Source organism: Podarcis vaucheri (assembly GCF_965113315.1).
Source record: "Podarcis vaucheri genome assembly, chromosome: 13".
NCBI classification, from domain to species: Eukaryota; Metazoa; Chordata; class Lepidosauria; order Squamata; family Lacertidae; genus Podarcis; species Podarcis vaucheri.
Window position 1 is genome coordinate 14,747,627 of NC_138751.1, and position 20,478 is coordinate 14,768,104.

Sequence of the window (20,478 nt, forward strand, 5' to 3'; positions counted from 1 at the left end):
GGGGGCACTGAGAGTAGGAGAACAGAAAGCTCAGAGGCAGAACACACAGATTAGCCGATGTAGGAATGATGTATAATAGGAGAGACGGAGGGGTGGGACTTATTTGGAGCAACACCATTATCTGAGGGGCGACATCCTATGTCTCTGTGAATATTGAATAAATTTTCTTGGTAAGAACACCTTGTTTTCCCATTTCTGGCAGCCAGCCATGAGGGAGGGGGGATCGGATTCCCTGAAACCTGACAGGTAGACATAGTAGACTTGGTCTCTCTGATTTCCCCTCTGATCTTGGGTTGCGTTCAGGATATACATATTATAGAGAAAAATACCCCATTGAGGGACAACCTAGGGCTTTCCCTTTGCTGGGTTTGCTACTGTGTAATGGGTGAAATGGCCCTACAAGATTGCCAGCATGCACTGTTTTGTCCTTTTGCCTAGAGACAGAGACACCGAGACAAGGCCAGAGATGAGCATCTTTAATTTGTGTAGCCGGAAGAGGGGCTCATAATTCAAAAGATATACAATGCACAGCATCAGTCTGCTTGTCACATGGTATGAGACTATGTGTAAGAACCTCAGAGACAGATCCATTTGAGGTTGAAGACCTTTGCATAGCAGCCCAAAAATCAGTCTAACAACCCTCTGTGCTATTAGACTGGGAATCTATTTGGGCAGCCCGAACACAAGGAGTTTAATTCATTAGTTTTACTGATCAAAAAGCCAGTGCTTTTATCCTGTTTTCTCATGTGCTCATGCATCTGTAATCTGCCATGTCCAGCTCAATTTTATTCACATCAGTAGTGCTCTGCAAGCAGTTTTTCTAAAAGAAAGTCTTCTAGTGGAGCTTCATCTATGCCCATTGAGCAAACTGTTGAAAGTCGATCTGGTGTGTCTGTCTGTGTGTGTCTGTCTCTGTGTGTGATGCTCTGCAAACATCTTTCTTTTGTGAAAGGCACTTGTGGAGCAACTTGCATGGCCTCAGGTGGTGCATAGCCCTAAACAGACTTCCAGATTTGCAAGTGGATTCCAGGGTTGCAAACATATCTTTTTTCCCATCGAAGGAAATAGCACAAAAATAAATGTTAAACTTGTGGTTTATTCCACTAGATTTCCAGAAGCATGCAAATGCTTGAATGTAACGTACAAGCTTGCGTGCTCAGTCTCTAAAGGTCTCTGAGGCTTGAGTCACAGTTTTGATGCTGTTCCAAGAACTGGAGTTTGCCCGGCTGCCGGCCGGTGGGCTAGAGCCAGCTGGGGGCCTGCCAATTGCCCCCATCTCCCCGGAGGTATCTCAACAGTCACATGCTGTGGGGACCTCCTGTAATTTTCCCTGTCCTCACTTTATGGCTTCCACAATTCTGGTTATAGTATAAACCGTGCTGAGGAGCTCTGAGAAAAGGAGTGTGCTTTAGGATGGGAATTTGTAGCTACTTTGAGGTATGAATGCTCTCTTTGTTGTGAGCAGTGGTGATGGTAGAACAAGTGTCCCTAAGGCAGGCCAGCCCAAGGCATCCTGGCAACTGAAGCAAATGAGAAAATTGCACCCCCAAGAATCATAGTTAAGAAGTCTAAAAGACAATGGGGCTCCTTTACATGGTAGGGGATGCTGTTCTTTCCTGCTTCACCTGCCTGCCCAAGAACTACACACCTTGCAAAGGAGGAACCAATCCTCTACAGCCTTTCTTGTCAGCTATGCTGAAAGTCAGGCTTATCCTAACTAACAGCAACATGCCAATGTTCCTGACTCCAGTACCTAGTAAATGGCTTCAGGAAGGGATTGAGCACTTGGGTTTGTGGAAGAGGTAAAGGCAGAGCCAGGATAACCTTGTCTCCTCCTGTGACCTCAGGTCCTGCCACCCCATGCGATTCCAGCTCACATGACACCCCTGTCACTCACCCCCAGGTCCCCACTTGTGGGCAGCTGGCACTCACCCAGAAAAGGCCTTCCAGTGCCAATGCCCTCATCATCATTCTCTTTGCCATTCCCTCAGGGCACATACATAATGCACCCATGTAACAGGGGCAGGTCTCTCCTATCATCTATGATGTCCTTGCATTATAGGAGGGAATGTGGATGCAAGCAGGGCAGGCTAGTGGAGACGGAGGAGACAGTCAACAAGAGCAGGAGGCCAATCTGCCACCCATCCCTGCTTGCCGTCTGAGGCAAGAACTTCACCTTGCCTCATAGGTGGGGTGGCCGTGCTTGTAAGTATGGATGGACAAAGCAGAACAGCAATGCAATAAGGAAAATATGCATGGAAGAGAATTTATTAAGATGATGCTCTGCTGCAGGTCCAAGAAAATTTCAAAGGGAAGGGGGAAATTGAAGAGGCATCTCTATAGCAATGGCTATTTTGAAAGTGATGAGAAAGAGTAGAAATAATGTAAAGGCAGCTTCCCAGCCAACACAGTGGAGAAGGGAAGTCTCCTTTAGAGTTATTGCTTGCAGATGAAGGCGTATGTCTTGTTGCAGTTTACATCATTCCACTTCTTAAAACCTGAAATTCAAAACAAAAATTATAATTCAAGAAAAAAGGAAAGTTACTTCTTATTGCCTATTATTCCTTTCCCCAATGTGTAGGGGGAATAAAATGGATTCAGACTTTAATAATAGTGAGGGAACCACCAGAAGGCCCTCAGAGCTGGACCTCTGTACCCAGGTTGAACAATGGGGGTGGAGACACTCCTTCAGGTATACTGGGCTGAGTCCATTGAGGGCTTTCAAGATCAGCACCAACACTTTGAATTGTGCTCAGAAACGTAGTGGGAGCCAATGTAGGTATTTCAGGACCAGTGCTATATGATCTCTGCAGCTACTCCCAGTCACCAGTCTAGCTGCCGCATTCTGCATAAGTTGTAGTTTCTGGCTCACCTTCAAAGGTAGCCCCACACAGAGCGCATTGCAGTAGTCCAAGCGAGAGATAACTAGAGCATGCACTACTCTGGCAAGACAGTCTGCAGGCAGGTAGGGTCTCAGCCTGCATACCAGATGGAGCTGGTAGGCAGCTGCCCTGAACACAGAATTGACCTGTGCCTCCACGGACAGCTGTGAGTCTAAAATGAGTCCCAGGCTGCACATCTGGTCCTTCAGGTGCACAGTTACCCCATTCAGAACCAGAGAGTCCTCCACACCTGCCATCCCCTTGTCCCCCCAAAACAGTACTTCTGTCTTGTCAGGATTCAGCCTCAATCTGTTAGCTGCCATCCATCCTCCAACTGACCAGACCCTCAAAAAGGACCTTCACCGCCTTCACTGGTTCTGATTTGAAAGAGAGGTAGAGCTGGGTATCATCTGCATACTGATGAACACCAAGCCCAAACCCGCTGATGATCTCTACCAGCGGCTGCATGTAGATGTTGAAAAGCATGGGGGAGAGGACGGAACCCTGAGGCACCCAACAAGTGAGAGCCCAGGGGTCTGAGCACTCACCCCCACCATCACTTTCTGAACATGGCCCAGGAGGAAGGAGCAGAACCACTATATAACAGTGCCCCCAGCTCCTAGTGCCTCTAGACAGTCCAGAAGGATGTCATGGTTGATGGTATCAAAGGCCGCTGAGAGATCCAGCAGAACTAGGAAACAGCTTTCACCTTTGTCCCTAGCCCACCAGAGATCATTGACCAGCGTGACCAAGGCAGTTTCAGTCCCATGATGAGGCCTGAATCCCAATTGGAAGGGATCCAAATGGTCCACATCCTCCAGGCGTGCTTGGAGTTGTTCAGCAACCACCTGCTCAGTCACTTTGCCCAAGAATGGAAGATTTGAGACTGGGTGATAGTTGTCCATATTGGCCATGTCCAAAGATGTTTTTTAAAGACGCGATTTAATAACTGCCTCTTTCAGCGGTTCCGGGAAAGCTTGCTCACAGAGGAAAGCATTCACTATCCCCCGGAGCCCATCACCCTGCCCTTCCCGGCTCACTTTTATGAGCCAGGATGGGCAAGGATCGAGGAGACAGGTGGTCAGTTTCACTCATCCAAGCAGCCTGTCCACATCCTCGGAGGTAACAGATTGGAACTGATCCCATGCAACTGGAATAGACAGTACTCTAGCACTCTCCTGCCCCAGCCCTGCTCCCATGATGGTGTCTACCTCTTTCCGAATCTGAGCGGCTTTGCCTGCAAAAAAGTTGCAAAATCATTGCAGGAGATCTTGGCGTCCTTACCAGGCCCCAATGGTGAAGGTGGTTCTGTTAAGATTGTGAACCACCTGAAAGAGTCTCCTGCTGCTGTTTTCTGCAGATGCAATAGAGGCAGTGAAGAAGGACCTCTTCACCATCGCTATTGCCACTTGGTAGGCTCGACATTGAGCTCTAACCCGTTTCTGGTCCGATTTCCACCACTAGCGCTATTGCCACCTCAGTGATTGTTTCATCACCCTCAGCTCTGGATAAAACCATGAGGCTGCCAGGCTCCATGCAGTTGGGGAGAGCGCTTCGGAGCCAGACAGTCGATAGCTCTGGTTAACTCTGCATTCCAGTGGGCCACCGGGGAATCAGCTGAAAGGCCATCAACACGGGATAAAACATCCCCTACTTTGGCCACCTCATGAGAAGAGAAGACTCCCTGGAAAAAACCCTGATGTTGGGAAAGATGGAGGGCACAAGGAGAAGGGGATGACAGAGGACGAGATGGTTGGACAGTGTTCTTGAAGCTATCAGCATGAATTTGACCAAACTATGGGAGGCAGTGGAAGACAGGAGTGGGAGGCAGTGGAAGACAACAACACCACTCTCTGCAAACCATTTGAATCCATTAAGTGGTGTGGAGGCGGATCCAAATCGGTCCCACCTCCCTGCAGAGGGGAAGGGTCACAACACCAGGAAGTGATCTGACCATGGCACTTCTTTCTTTTTGCTTTCTTTTTGCTTTTTCTTAGTGTCATATCACCCACATCCATAAAGGTGAACTCCAGGTCTAAGACATGTCTGCGACTATGAGTTGGGCCAAATTCATTCAGGGACAGCCTCATGGAGACCATGCTTTCCACGAAGTCCCAAGCAGCCCATTATAAGGTTGTGTCAGCATGGATGTTAAAATCCCCTAGGACAACCAAACTAGGTGTCTCCAGGAGACCATCTGCCATGACCTGAAGCAGCTCAGCCAGGGAATCCTTGGTACAGTGGGGAGGTCGATACACCAAAAGGAATCCTGTTGTCCAACTTCCAGAACACATGCTCAGAAACCTGGATCTTCCCAATAGGACACCTGGTGCAAGCTAATGAGTTCCCAAAACTCACTGCAACCTCGCCTCCCTGCCCATATGACCTGGGTTGCTGTGTGTAAGAGAAACCTGGTGGACAAGCAGCGACAAGGACAGGCCTTTTGCCTCATCCAACCAAGTCTCTGTTACACATGCCAGGTCAAGTCCTCCATCCCAATCAAGTCATGGATGGCAGTGGTCTTATGAATCATTGACCTGGCATTGCACAGCAGCACCTTCAGGTCATGTGGGTCTCCCTTGTTTATTCCAGTAACCTTCCGGTCAAGACCAGACCCAGAGGCAGGGATAGTCTTCAAACAATGACTAAACCTGCCTCCTCGGTAATGACATGGTCTGGTTTTAGCGTAACTCCTCCTCCTACCCATGATCACTGATATTGGGTGTCCCAGTGCAACCCCACCTGTGGAACCTGCCTCAGTCATTCTATTGGCTGGGGCCCACTCCCAGGCAGCCCTGACCTTCTCTCCTTCAGAACAGAATACAAACTATACAATGAACCAATAAAACAGTAGAATCTAACAACAACAACCAAATTACAATTATACTAAAATTAAACTAATCCCCAGGCCCAACTAAATGTTTATCCCACCCCCAACAGAGAAAAACAAAACAAAAAACCAAAATTTAAAATGCCACAGATTAAAAACCTATTTTAAAGCATTTAAAAACATTTTCCACAGTTTGTTCCAGTGAGTCTGCCCTTTTCAGGACTCACAACAGGGCTGTGACCCAGAACTAACCAAACATATGAAGGTCACTCACTAATCACCTGGCTTCAAAGTCTTAAATGTTTTATCATGCTATTAATATTCTTTCGGGAGACACTCAGAGAATGAATGAATGAATGAATGAATATTATTCTTAGTATTATTAAATGCTGTTTGAGCCTAATCATTTTGTTAAGAAACATGATAGAGTATAAGATGGCATAACCCAGATCTTACTTTGGCAACCACTGTTTTCTGAACAAAATATGTGATCACATGCAACCGAAGAATGAAGGCTGACTGCAGAAAAAGATTCTGCTTCATGGTATGATTGGAAGTTTCCCTAAAGGATCAATACGTAGGACCACTTCTGGTCAGATCTCCAGAGATATTGACTTTGTGAACCTTAGTACAGAGAAGCACCAGGCTGAGAGTGTATCCAATCAACTAATACCCAGAGTAAACCTTTTCAAATGAATGGACCATCAGTAGCAATGACTAACCAGAGTATTTTGAGTTTGATTTTTCTGATTTTTAAAATCAGATACTACCCTTTGAAATACTTGAAACTGATGGAGTGATAGGCATTTTTTTAGTCAGTCCCTACAAATTGCTTGCTTACCTGTCCCCTTTGCCAGATGCACACAATATTCTTCATTGTTGAAGTTGTCTGGGCGATTAAAATCCCAGCCTTTGTAATCGTAGATCTCATCGTCCGACCACTTCCAATGCCCTTTCTGCAGCAATATGATGGAACAGATCGTACATTCATTTGATACGAGGAGGCCAATGCAAAGGTCACATGGAGAGTTGACCAGTTATGAAGCAATTGCCAGTTATGATGGAGTTACAGTCGTACCTTGGTTCTCTAGCGGAATCCTTTCTGGAAGTCCGTTCGACTTCCAAAAACAATGCAAAACCAAGGCGTGACTTCCCATAGGCTGCAGGAGCTTCCTGCACTCAATCAGAAGCTACGTCAGACCTTTGGGTTCCAAAGAACGTTTACAAACCGAAAAACTCACTTCTAGGTTTCCGGCGTTCGGAAGCCAAAACATTCGAGTCACAAGGCATTTGAGAACCAAGGTATGACTGTATTTGTAAGAAAAACACTGGGACCTAATTTGAATAGTAGAGTGCTTGGTATCTGGTGGGTGGGGCTTGGGTGTTTTGCTCCGGAATCAGCCCCTCCCTTCAGTATCTGTGTTCCGTTAAGAATATCAGTTAAGAGGGACCAACTGCTTCTTCTCGCTTGTTGCCTCAGACTTGCCTCATGTTATTGTATTTAGTTTCTCTTATTTTGTATTTTTGTTACAGTTTTCTTTATTATTCAAGCTTAGTTTACATTTATGTGAGCCACTTATTTTCCTCAAAGAACAAGAAACTCTGCTGGAGAATGGTGGAACATCCTAAACTTGGGTGAGTGAGGGGATATTATTCCCAGTTTGCCAGGAGGATTGAATATGTTAATCATCTCCCCACTTCCACAGCAATATTAGAGGAGGATTCTATTAGAAAATTGTGGAAAAGTCACATATTGGAGTAATCTGGGGAGACGATTCGGGTAAGGATGGAATGGTGATGCTAAGAAGCCATTACTCAGTGACAATGGCCTGAAATTGAGAAAGTAAAGGCAACTCACCTCAGTGGGATCATGCAGCCCAATCCAAATCAGACTTTCCTTTTTCTGGTATGCAGAGATGTAATTGGCCACCGCATTTGACTCTTTCTCATTGAGGATGGAGGCAAGATGGGTCCCACAGCCAAAGCTCATGCACTCATTCTGAGAATAGCCAAGCAAGTAAATAAGCTCCACCACTATTGCTAACACACACACACACACACACACACACACACACACACACACACACACAGACACACACAGACTCTTTCCCACAAAGCTTTCCCAGAGTGGTTCAGAACTTGTCAAATAAGTAATAACAATTATTTAAAAATCATAAAACACCAGTGGTGGAGAGTTGGAAGTTTTTCAAATGGGAACTAAAGCAGCTGAGGAAGGAAGAGAGAAAAAGGGGTGAAGAAAATGCAGTGAGTGAAGCCAGGCCCCTTTCTCCATCCTCTGGACCTGCTGGGAAACTAAAGAAACCTGCTGGACCTGCTGCACACGAGTGCAATTAAAGGTGCTTCAAGCACTCAATCTTGGTGCAAGAAAACCACCTTGAAGCTCACACACAAAAACTAGGATGAATGCAGGAAGAATGCTCATAGTCATGATTTGGCTGCACTCTTTTCAGAAGCGGGTGGCGCTGTGGGTTAAACCACAGAGCCTAGGACTTGCCGATCAGAAGGTCAGCGGTTCGAAGGAGCTCCTGTTGCTCGGTCCCTGCTCCTGCCTCCTAGCAGTTCGAAAGCCCGTCAAAGTGCAAGTAGATAAATAAGGACCGCTCCGGCGGGAAGGTAAACGGCGTTTCTGTGCGCTGCTCTGGTTCACCAGAAGCGCTTAGTCATGCTGGCCACATGACCCAGAGGCTGTCTGCAGACAAACGCCGGCTCCCTCGGCCTATAGAGCGAGATGAGCGCGTAACCCCAGAGTCGGTCACGACTGGACCTAATGGTCAGGGGTCCCTTTACCTTTCTGCAGGCATGTGGAATGCTGACCTGTGTTTTAATCTGGTTTTGTAGCTTATCCTTGAATTTAACTATTATCTTAATGTTTGAAATAGTTCTTCTTAACTGTATATAGCTGGGTGGTGTCAGGTTTTCAACACCATGATGTGTCACCAGCCAAACATCACAATCTGGCGATACACCATGGTGTTGAAAGAACAATCTGTACTGGCCCCAGCCCTCAAGGCATGGGGTGAAACGGCCACAGCTCTCATTGCAAGAGATGAGGCACTTTCATCCCAACACCCTGCAGAGCTGAGGATGACACAGCTTGTTTGCAGTTCTTGGCTTGGGGGTGGGAAGGCTCCACTCCCCCCCCCCCAGCTGAGTGAGCCCTGAGGTCCCTCCTGCTCACATGCAAGCTGGAGGGACAAAGGGGCAGAGATAGCTTGTATCTTTTCACTTGTGAGGTGGTACCTTCTTGCCAGGCCATCTCTCCTGACTGTTAATTAAGCTTTCTTGGCTCCTGTGGAAACAGGTTAATTGAACACAATGGGTGAGCAACTCTCTTTTGATTATACCAAGATGCTGGCCAGGTATTGTCTCCCAACAGTTCACACTGATAGCCCAACTCACAAAAATGTCATCTGAAACCCATCACAGCACCTGATGTGACAGCTTGGTTGGTGAGAAACAGCTTCTTACCTCAGCTTCAGACCAAGTTTTGTGAGAGTCAAAATATGCATAGCAGCTGCCCTGGGATTTCATCCAATTCCTGGGACAGGATCTGGCCTTTACTGTATGGAGAGAGGAGTAAAAGAAGAAAAAGATGGGGGAGGGGGACAAAAGATGTTAGAATGCAATTTTCAATGTGGAATCCTACTTCACATACAAATGTGCACAGATAATTTTAAGATTAATGAATGCAGACCTAATTTAAACATTCCTGCTTCCATTGGTGACTGGTACCCCATGGCACCAATATGAAATTGGGACAGAAAGCAGGGAGGCAAACAGTAAGTGGATCCAGAGTCAATGACAGGCAGCGCCACTCCCTGACTGGTTGTCAATATGAATATGAGGAGTGGTTCAGAGCAGATTGAGGTTGGTAGGGCAGTTTCCTATTCACCCTAATGGACCTGCTTCCATTGCCTGGTTATTTATTTCAACAGCCTTAGCTGGGTTATCATCACCTGAAAATCTGACAAGTAGTTTTGTTTTTATAAATGCTTAACCCCAATTAAAATTTCTGGGGAATTCCCAGATAATTGTTAAAGCACTCACCTGCTGGGAAAGAATAGGAGACCAGGAAAGCAAGAAGGCAAAGGTAGGTGACAACCCCCATCTTCTGGGTGACCTTCAGTGGAAGGAAATGTGCAGCAAATTAAAAACCTATCCTTACTTATTGGCATTGTAAATGTGGGGATAGCAGGAAGAAGTAAATTGGTATTTTCTGTTCTTAAAATCATAAATGGGAAGATTAGAGAAAGAAGAGAGAACCCAAAACTTAAAGCTGGCGATTGTTGAAGTATCATGGAGTCAAATAAGGTTCGTGTGCAGAGGCACCTAGTGCTGAATATGTTCCATCTTCTGGTTGACCTTTTATGGAAGGTCAAAACCTATCCCCACTGGTTGCCATTTCGTCCATGTGGTGATGGCAGGAAGAATTAAAACAGTATTTTATACTCTTAACATCACAATTCTCCTTCATGTGAATTTCTAAAAAAAGAGAAGAGAAGGAAAAGAATGGAGAAAAACGAGAAGGTTAGGGAAAGAAGGGAGAACCTAAAAAGTTTGCCATTGTTGAGGAATCACAGATCCTGGATTCTGGACCAGTGGAGGCTGGTGTCCATTGGGACTGGTAGGATTTGTAGGGCAGAAGGCAGTAAAACCAATGGTAAGTGGCGGCAGAGTCAATGACAGGCAGAGCCAAGCAATTCTGGTTTTGTTCTCTTTCCCCTCCAGGGACAACAGGTAGAAGGAAGGGACAGATGTAAGAAAGAACACACAACACTGGGACTTTCTGAGGGCAGGTGGAGCTTTGTGGGGCTGTGCCCCATTCGTCCTAGCATACCTGCCTCCACTGTTTCTAGACCAGGGATGCTAACTTGAATAAAATATTGAGGCAAGTAAGCCCCGCTCCCATAACTGATCACAAGATGTAGCACACAGACACCATTTGAATGGCAGGGCCAATCAACTGGGGGAGAGCTGGCCCCTTCAAATATTTTATGGGGAGTGAAGGGGCCTCAGCTCCTAGCAGTTGGCTCCAATGATCTAGACTAAAGCAGCATTAACATTTATGGAAAGCCTTTTAGTTGTTAATCTGTTGCTCTTGTCCCTCTTTTGTTTTATGGGAAGAACAATACAGTGGTACCTCGGGTTAAGTACTTAATTCGTTCCGGAGGTCTGTTCTTAACCTGAAACCGTTCTTAACCTGAAGCACCACTTTAGCTAATGGGGTCTCCTACTGCCGCTGCACCGCCAGAGCACAATTTCTGTTCTCATCCTGAAGCACGATTTCTGGGTTAGCGGCGTCTGTAACCTGAAGCGTATGTAACTTGAAGTGTATGACACCTGAGGTACCACTGTAATAACCCTCAGGTTGGTGGGCTGCCTTAAGAAAGTTAAGAAGGAGTGGAGGTGCCTCTATGTCAGGCTGCTGTCAGTGGCTCCCAGCTAGTTGCCCAGAAAAGTATAAAAGCAAGGAAAAGTTTCTTACAGTCCTTTTTTATTTCAAACTTTACAGAGAGAGCCTCTTAGATAATGGCGTTGTCCTGAATGAATCTCCACCTCCTTCGCTCCCACTTTCTCATTCATCATCATCATCTTCTTCTCTACAGGTGCCACTAAGTGTCCTCTGTCCTTCGAGCTCTTTGTTCTCCCACTTTTAAGGCCTGACTGGTTCTGGGAGGTGGTGGATCTGGACTGCTGTCTAATGACAACGTGTCAGCCAGCTACTGCTCTGGCTCTGCCTGCTCCTCTTCCCCCATTATTTCCCAACTTTCCCCCTCTGGCTCGGAGCTCTGACCTCCCACAAACCACTATTGGAAATCTATATTGTCTCCCTCCTCCTCCTCCTCCCTGGAAGGGGCAGGATGGGAAGGTGGTCTCCACCCCTCCTCCTCCTTTACCCAGTCCCTGACACTCTATTCTGGAAGAGAAGACCTTTGTTGGCAGAAGGGAACTCAGGGAGCAAAAGTTAACTCCCTGGTGGTAGCCCCAGAAACAGGCAAAGGAAGGACAGAGATTGCTTTGGATTTACTTGATCCAGTCTTATTGATACATGCAAGAGGCCCCAGGGGCGGGACATCATCAGCACCTGCCTGGAAATGGTGTAACTAACTCTCCCCCTCCATTGGAGCCAATGAAGGGCAACAACGTACAAGTTAATAGTTAGCAAATGGTCAGGAAAATGGAATAAACTGCCTTGGGAATGCAGTCATACACAGAACAACTGTGTCTCAGGCTGCTGGCTCATTCTTATATAGAGCTGGGCTAGGGCAGGGCATGGAAAGGCAGGAAGAAAGATGAACCATTTACTCATATATGGACTAGTGGAATGAACAATGCAGCATCCCAGGCCTTGTCAGAGGTCACTGCTAGGATATAGTTTCGTTCCACCTTTAGAACAGGCATGTAGAGTTGCTGTATGTCACATGTCAGTTTACTTCCAGCACAGTCTGCTGGGAACTTCCCTTGTATATAGCTTTTGCCTATGCTGTTTGCTTGGACACAAAGGGAAACAGACATGTTTTTTCCTTTGTCCTGATGCTGAATAAATGCTTGTAAATATGCTTACATATGCCTCTGTCCGCTACTTCTGTTACAAAGAGTTCTTATCTCTGCTAGCTTGCCCCTATTATTATTAACTCCTGGAACCTCACACTGCTTGGAGAGTAGAGTGGTGTGCAACAATTTTAAGCCTGTTTGCGGCTACTTTTCCTGAGGGATCAATGCTCAGTGCATAGATTGGAAAACACCTATGGCTTTTTAAAATAACTTTTATTAAAACAACAACAACAACCAGAAGCTTTTTTATTAGGAATTGTAGGTGCTGATATTTCAAAGGAGCAGGAAAGACTTTTTATGTATGCAACAACAGCCACACGGATGCTACTAGCCTGGAGATGGAAAGAAGACAAAGTCCCTACCAGAGAAGAATGGAAAACTGAACAGAAAGCTCAGGAACTAAGAATACCAAAACTTCAATAAAGAATGGAGGGGAATTTTAATTTACTTAAGAGACCACTGTAAGCAGATAAAAACATTAGCAGGATTGCAATAGCACTTGTAATGTAGAAGATATTATGGATAAAATGGAGAGACCTAAAAAGCAGAGACATCACCTTGCCAACAAAGGTCTGTATAGTTAAAGCTATGGTTTTCCCAGTAGTGATGTATGGAAGTGAGAGCTGGACCATAAAGAAGGCTGATCGCCGAAGAATTGATGCTTTTGAATTATGGTGCTGGAGGAGACTCTTGAGAGTCCCATGGACTGCCAGAAAATCAAACCTATCCATTCTTAAGGAAATCAGCCCTGAGTGCTCACTGGAAGGACAGATCCTGAAGCTGAGGCTTCAATACTTTGGCCACCTCAGGAGAAGAGAAGAGTCCCTAGAAAAGACCCTGATGTCGGGAAAGATGGAGGGCACAAGGAGAAGGGGACGACAGAGGACAAGATGGTTGGACAGTGTTCTCGAAGCTACAAACATGAGTCTGACAAAACTGCGGGAGGCAGTGGAAGACAGGAGTGCCTGGCATGCTCTGGTCCATGGGGTCACGAAGAGTTGGACATGACTAAACGACTAAACAACAACGAGTGTGTAGAAAATAACCTACAACACAAAGATAAGATTTTTATTTGTTGCTATGCCCACTGCTGGCACCATCTTCCAAGGCAGCCTCGATGTTTCTCAATATTGAAAAACATCAACCACAAGAAGAAAAGCGGGAGAGCCATGTTCAAGTGCACATGCAGCTGCTGGGTGACCTTGGGCCAGTCACACTTCTCTGAAGTCTCTCAGCCCCACTCACCTCACAGATGTTTGTTGTGGGGGAGGAAGGGAAAGGAGAATGTTAGCCGCTTTGAGACTCCTTCGGGTAGTGATAAAGCGGGATATCAAATCCAAACTCTTCTCTTCTTCTTCTTCATCTACACCCAACATATTCCATGGTAATTCAGGAACCACCTGTGGTTTATGTGGTTCCCTTTGATTACTCAAAGCAAGCCTAGCACAAGCGCAACAACTTCCACCCACCTTCTAGTTATCACTGGATATGCTAGCTTGCATATCAATCCTCTTGCTCTAACTTTAGTTTTCTGAATGTCCTGATGAGTCATAAGTTGCAAGAGGATACTCTGTCTTTGAGACACTCTGTCTCCCAAATAAAAGTTTACTTCTAGGTAAAGGTAAGGTAAAGGATCCCTGGGCGGTTAAGTCCAGTCAAAGCGGACTATGGGGTTGCGGCGCTCATCTTGCTTTCAGGCTGAGGGAGCCTGTGGTTCTAAACCACGGAGCCTCTTGGGCTTGCCGATCGGAAGGTTGGCGGTTCAAATCCCCATGACAGAGTGAGCTCCCGTTGCTCTGCCCCAGCTTCTGTCAAAGTAGCAGTTCAAAAGCACACCAGTACAAGTAGATAAATAGGTACCATTACAGCGGGAAGGTAAACAGTGTTTCCGTGCGCTCTGGTTTTGTCACAGTGTTCTGTTGTGCCAGAAGCAGTTTAGTCATGCTGGCCACATGACCTGTCTGCAGACAAATGCTGCTCCCTCGGCCAGAAAGCGAGATGAGCGCCGCAACCCCATAGTCGCCTTTGACTGGACATAACTGTCCAGGGGTCCTTTTCCTTTACCTTTGCTTTTCAGACCGAGGGAGCGTTTGTCCACAGACAGCTTTCTGGGTCATGTGGCCAGCACAGAGAACAGTTACCTAACGTCTAGACAACGTAAGGAGTCATTTACATGCTAAAAAGTTTTTTGCAGTAAGGACACATCTCTCAGATACTGTGGCCATCCATGCTTTACGAGCGCTTCCCCTGCTTTAAGATGGAAATCTTGTTTTATTACTTCCTGCATAGTAGCTTACCCTTCTGGCTGTATGGCTGCAGTCACTGTCTGGCCCATGCACTTCACAGATTCAGGTTTGGACTGAATCTCACCCTTTTTAAATGTGATGTTCGTAGTATGGACTGCCTCCATAACTTGATGGAGAATCTGATCATTCCCCTCAGATGTCTCTGCAGAGCCAATTCCACAATTACTATCTTTGAGTTTGAGTTCAGAGACAAACTGTTCAATGGTATCTCAATGTACTGTAGCTGTGCATGGTTCCAAAAGGAATATACTGTTCAAACACCATGTTCTTACAAGGAGTGCCATTTGTCCTAAATCATTCAAGGACTTCTGCTGTGTCATTTAGCCTTTCATTAGGAAAAATATTGTTGTGAGTTTCAGTGAGGGCGGGGCAGGTAGGGGAGTTGTATACCTGAATTAGACAGTTCTGGGATTTCACACACACACACACACACACACACACACACACACACACACACACACACACACACTTTGGAATATTCATTTAAGCAACCTTAAATCAATGACTTCCCTTCTTCTCTTTCCCTGGTTCAGTTTGCTTACAATAAATCCATTTTTACATAAGATAACCATTCAGTATTCCATTAGTACAGAAATCAAAACTTATCTACACTGTTGAATTTATCTTAATTCTACCAGCGTTTTTAAGTGTACACAATTTTCACCCATATATTCAATAAACATTTCCCAATCCTCTTTAAATGTATGTATGTTTGAAGTTTTATTCTGTTTTTAATGCTCTGTTGAAAGTTGCTCAGCCTAGACAGGGTATAAATAAATAAATTCTTTTCTTCTTCTTCTTCTTCTTCTTCTTCTTCTTCTTCTTCTTCTTCTTCTTCTTCTTCTTCTTCTTCTCTTCTTCTATATGTTAAATCTGTAAGCTGTGCATATTCCATCAGTTTAAGTTGCTGTTCTTCTTTGGTTGGGACTTCGCTCTTTTTCCATTTGGTCTAACAAAACACGAAGATTTCTAGCCTGCCTAGACTTAAGTCAGAGCCGCACCACACATTTAAAGCACTCTTATACAACTTTAGTAGTCATGGCTTCCTATAAAGAATCCCGGGAACTGCTGGTGCCTTTAATAGACTAAGTTGGGGCCACCAACATTTTTGGCTTACTGGACATATCTGTAATTATGAGATAGGGCCATGGGTGCCAGTCACAAAATGGCTCCTGAGCTGCATGTGATGTAACACAAAATGGCTGATAAAGGCATGGCTTTTTTCTTAGGTGGGTGCCCTTCCCCATTATAGGAGAACAATGGAGGCATTCATGGGGAGTTTCGGCACCTCTTTTTCTAGAGAAATAGCACTGGAAAGGTATAATAATAATAGTAATAATAATAATAATAATAATAATAATAATAATAATAATAATAATTTTTATTTATATTCCGCCCTCCCCAGCCGAAGCCGGGCTCAGGGCGGCTAACAACAATAAAACAGTACAAACACAAAATGGCTGCCATGAGGGGCATGACATAACAGAAAAGGCATTGGCAGGCAACTGGTGCCTCTGAGCAACCACTGAACTCTGACCAGAAGAGAGTCCAAATTTTTCCTCTTCTTTTTTGGCAATGAGATATATACTGTCTCTAAAAATGGAGATTTGAATTCTGTGTGTGTCTTTGTGGAGTGGGCAAGAGCAGGGCTTTCTTCCAGCCAGAACTCGCCAGAACTCAGTTCCGGCACCTCTCAGATGGGTGCCATTGCCATTATAAGAGAGCAAGGGAGGTCTTTGTGGTGAGTTCCAGCACCTCTTTTTCAAGAAAAATAGCACTGGGGAGGAGGATCTCACTTGTAATCAGAAGTCTACTGACCCTTAAGGCGGAAGTTCCATCTAGCTGTCCTGATAAATAGAAATGAAGAGGTAGCATCACATATCATACCCAGAACAACAAAAATCAGGAGTATAGCCACTCCATCCCTACCTATGACTTTCCCCCAGGTAACTGTGCATACATGTCACACACCATAATAAGTCAGATGCTATTTTGCAAAACGAGTCTGAGGATTTGGTGGATATATGCTTGTTGTCTCGATAAGGATACTAATTTTAACATACTCAGGTATAAACTGAGTATAAATGGCAAGAGAATGAGGTGATATTTGAAAGGTCAAGCTCCGCAAAGTTGCCAAAGAGAAGAAGCAAGTCCGAGTGACTGATGGCCATCTCAAAGAACCAGGACTTTGTTTTAAGAAACAATATTCCTTGGAAGGAGAAATGCCATGTTGCAGGACCACATGGTGTCCTTTTGCCTAGAGACAGAGACACCGAGACAAGGCCAGAGATGATTATCTTTAATTTGTGTAGCCATTTGTGTATTCAAAAGATATACAATACACTGTATCAGTCTGCTTGTCACATGGTACGAGACTAAGTGTAAGAACCTCAGGGACAGATCCATTTGAGGTTGAAGACCTTTGCACAAGCAGCCCAAAGATCAGTCTAACAACCCTTTGTGCTATTAGACTGGGAATCTACTTGGGCAGCCTGAACACAAGGGGTTTATTTCATTAGTTTTACTGATCAAAAAGCCAGTGCTACATGTGCTCATGCATCTGTAGAAGAAGAAGAGGAGTTTGGATTTGAGATCCGCTTTATCACTACCCGAAGGAGTCTCAAAGCGGCTAACAATCTCCTTTCCCTTCCTCCCCCACAACAAACACTCTGTGAGGTGAGTGGGGCTGAGAGACTTCAGAGAAGTGTGACTAGCTCAAGGTCACCCAGCAGCTGCATGTGGAGGAGTGGGGACATGAACCCAGTTCCCCAGATTACAAGACTACCGCTCTTAACCACTACACCACACTGTATACTGATATGTCCAGCTAAATTTTATTCACACCAGTAGTGCTCTGTAAGCAGTTTTTCTAAAAGAAAGGGTATAGTGGAGCTTCATCTATGCTCATTGACCAAACTGGTGTGTGTGTTTGTGTGTGATGCTCTGCAAACATCTTTCTTTTGGGAAAGGCACTTGTGGAGCAACTTGCATGGTCTCAGGTGGTGCATAGTCCTATACAAACTTCCAGACTTGCAAGTGGATTCCAGGCTTGCAAACATATATTTTCCCCCTGGAAGGAAATAGCGCAAAAATAAATGCTAAACTTGTGGTTTATTCCACTAGGTTTCCAGAAGCTTGCAAATGCTTGAATGTAACATGCAAGTTAACAGTTAGCATATGGTCAGGAAAATGGAATAAATTGCCTTGGGAATGCAGTCATACACATAACAACTCTCCTTGGGTACTATATCCCCGCAGAACATGTGTGAACATGTGGTATGATTGAGAGCTCCTGAGTAGATTCAATCAATACTTTATTTTTCAGAAATGATGCCTTGGCCTTGGTTTTCACCTGGAAGAACATTTCAGGATCAAAAAGGGGATTGTCGCACACCATACCAGGTATTATTTTCAAAATAACAAGTCTCCACTACACTCATCACATGAATTATTTTAATGTAATTCATTGCAGCTTGTATGAATGAGAGAAGGATAGATGGATGTTTGGAATGAAAAGTCAATACCTGCAAGGTTGCCAAAGAGGAACAGCAAGTCCTGGTGACCGATGGCTATTGCAGATCACCAGGACTTTCTTTTAAGGAACAATATACCTTGGAAGAAGAAATGTCACATTGCAGGACCATTGTGTCCTTTTTGCTAGAGACACGGGGACAAGGATAGAGATGGATCACACTGCCAGAAAAGGGGCACATAATCCAAAAGCTCTGCAATCAACATATTCATCCACCTGACACATAATAAGAGATTGAGCAGAGAGTATAAGAACTCTGGAGACAGACCCGTTTTGGGTCGAAGACCTTTGTAGCAACACCTGGAGGTCCTGTCCATTGACAGCCATCTAATCAGACAGAGCAGCAGTCTTTGGTAAATATATATCCCTACAGAGCATGTGTGAATGTGATAAATGTTTGAGAGCTCCTAGATAGATTGAATTAATAAAAAAATTCTGAAGACTGGTGTACCATCTGGCCTTGGTGTATGTGCATCGCCCCTTTGATCCCAGGTTGCCCTCATGACAATGATTAAGTGATAGAAAATGTAAAGGGGGAGAGCACAGATGATCACCTCTGGACACAGTCTTGTTGGAGTCAGGGAGGTCCTAGGAGAGGAGGTCCTCCTCAGTCCAGGAGGAATGGTGGAGACCGCTCCCCCCTTCTTCTGCCCTTCCAAGAGGAGACAGCATAGATTTAGAAGAGTGGTTTGCAGAAGGTAATAATTTGGAGGCTGCAGAGGGGAGAAGCTGGGAGATACTGGATGACAAGCAGGAGGAGGAAAAAGAACTAGGGGAGAGACAGCTGACAGACTCAGTGTCTTTAGGAAGCATTCCTGAACTCCCATCTCAGGTCCCGGGGGCACTGAGAGTAGGAGAACAGAAAGCTCAGAGGCAGAACACACAGATTAGCCGATGTAGGAATGATGTATAATAGGAGAGACGGAGGGGTGGGACTTATTTGGAGCAACACCATTATCTGAGGGGCGACATCCTATGTCTCTGTGAATATTGAATAAATTTTCTTGGTAAGAACACCTTGTTTTCCCATTTCTGGCAGCCAGCCATGAGGGAGGGGGGATCGGATTCCCTGAAACCTGACAGGTAGACATAGTAGACTTGGTCTCTCTGATTTCCCCTCTGATCTTGGGTTGCGTTCAGGATATACATATTATAGAGAAAAATACCCCATTGAGGGACAACCTAGGGCTTTCCCTTTGCTGGGTTTGCTACTGTGTAATGGGTGAAATGGCCCTACAAGATTGCCAGCATGCACTGTTTTGTCCTTTTGCCTAGAGACAGAGACACCGAGACAAGGCCAGAGATGAGCATCTTTAATTTGTGTAGCCGGAAGAGGGGCTCATAATTCAAAAGATATACAATGCACAGCATCAGTCTGCTTGTCACATGGTATGAGACTATGTGTAAGAACCTCAGAGACAGATCCATTTGAGGTTGAAGACCTTTGCATAGCAGCCCAAAAATCAGTCTAACAACCCTCTGTGCTATTAGACTGGGAATCTATTTGGGCAGCCCGAACACAAGGAGTTTAATTCATTAGTTTTACTGATCAAAAAGCCAGTGCTTTTATCCTGTTTTCTCATGTGCTCATGCATCTGTAATCTGCCATGTCCAGCTCAATTTTATTCACATCAGTAGTGCTCTGCGAGCAGTTTTTCTAAAAGAAAGTCTTCTAGTGGAGCTTCATCTATGCCCATTGAGCAAACTGTTGAAAGTCGATCTGGTGTGTCTGTCTGTGTGTGTCTGTCTCTGTGTGTGATGCTCTGCAAACATCTTTCTTTTGTGAAAGGCACTTGTGGAGCAACTTGCATGGCCTCAGGTGGTGCATAGCCCTAAACAGACTTCCAGATTTGCAAGTGGATTCCAGGGTTGCAAACATATCTTTTTTCCCATCGAAGGAAATAGCACAAAAATAAATGTTAAACTTGTGGTTTATTCCACTAGATTTCCAGAAGCATGCAAATGCTTGAATGTAACGTACAAGCTTGCGTGCTCAGTCTCTAAAGGTCTCTGAGGCTTGAGTCACAGTTTTGATGCTGTTCCAAGAACTGGAGTTTGCCCGGCTGCCGGCCGGTGGGCTAGAGCCAGCTGGGGGCCTGCCAATTGCCCCCATCTCCCCGGAGGTATCTCAACAGTCACATGCTGTGGGGACCTCCTGTAATTTTCCCTGTCCTCACTTTATGGCTTCCACAATTCTGGTTATAGTATAAACCGTGCTGAGGAGCTCTGAGAAAAGGAGTGTGCTTTAGGATGGGAATTTGTAGCTACTTTGAGGTATGAATGCTCTCTTTGTTGTGAGCAGTGGTGATGGTAGAACAAGTGTCCCTAAGGCAGGCCAGCCCAAGGCATCCT

General features: G+C 45.2%; 1 protein-coding gene and 1 long non-coding RNA gene across 2 annotated transcripts; one reads left to right on the top strand and one right to left on the bottom strand.

The window, feature by feature from the left end:
- Positions 1-2,423: 2,423 nt before the first annotated feature.
- On the bottom strand, positions 2,424-9,849 carry LOC309517163 (C-type lectin BpLec-like). The gene is made up of 5 exons (XM_082196258.1): positions 9,781-9,849; positions 9,202-9,293; positions 7,571-7,711; positions 6,554-6,668; positions 2,424-2,498 (listed from the first exon to the last, which is right to left on the bottom strand). The coding sequence occupies exons 1-5, from the start codon at positions 9,839-9,841 to the stop codon at positions 2,437-2,439; spliced, it is 471 nt and encodes a 156-aa protein (XP_082052384.1). The 5' UTR covers positions 9,842-9,849; the 3' UTR covers positions 2,424-2,436.
- LOC309517176 lies at positions 7,191-10,615 on the top strand. Its single transcript, XR_014213168.1, has 3 exons — positions 7,191-7,347; positions 9,761-9,823; positions 10,462-10,615. It is a non-coding gene; the product is annotated as an uncharacterized lncRNA (long non-coding RNA).
- Positions 10,616-20,478: the final 9,863 nt, after the last annotated feature.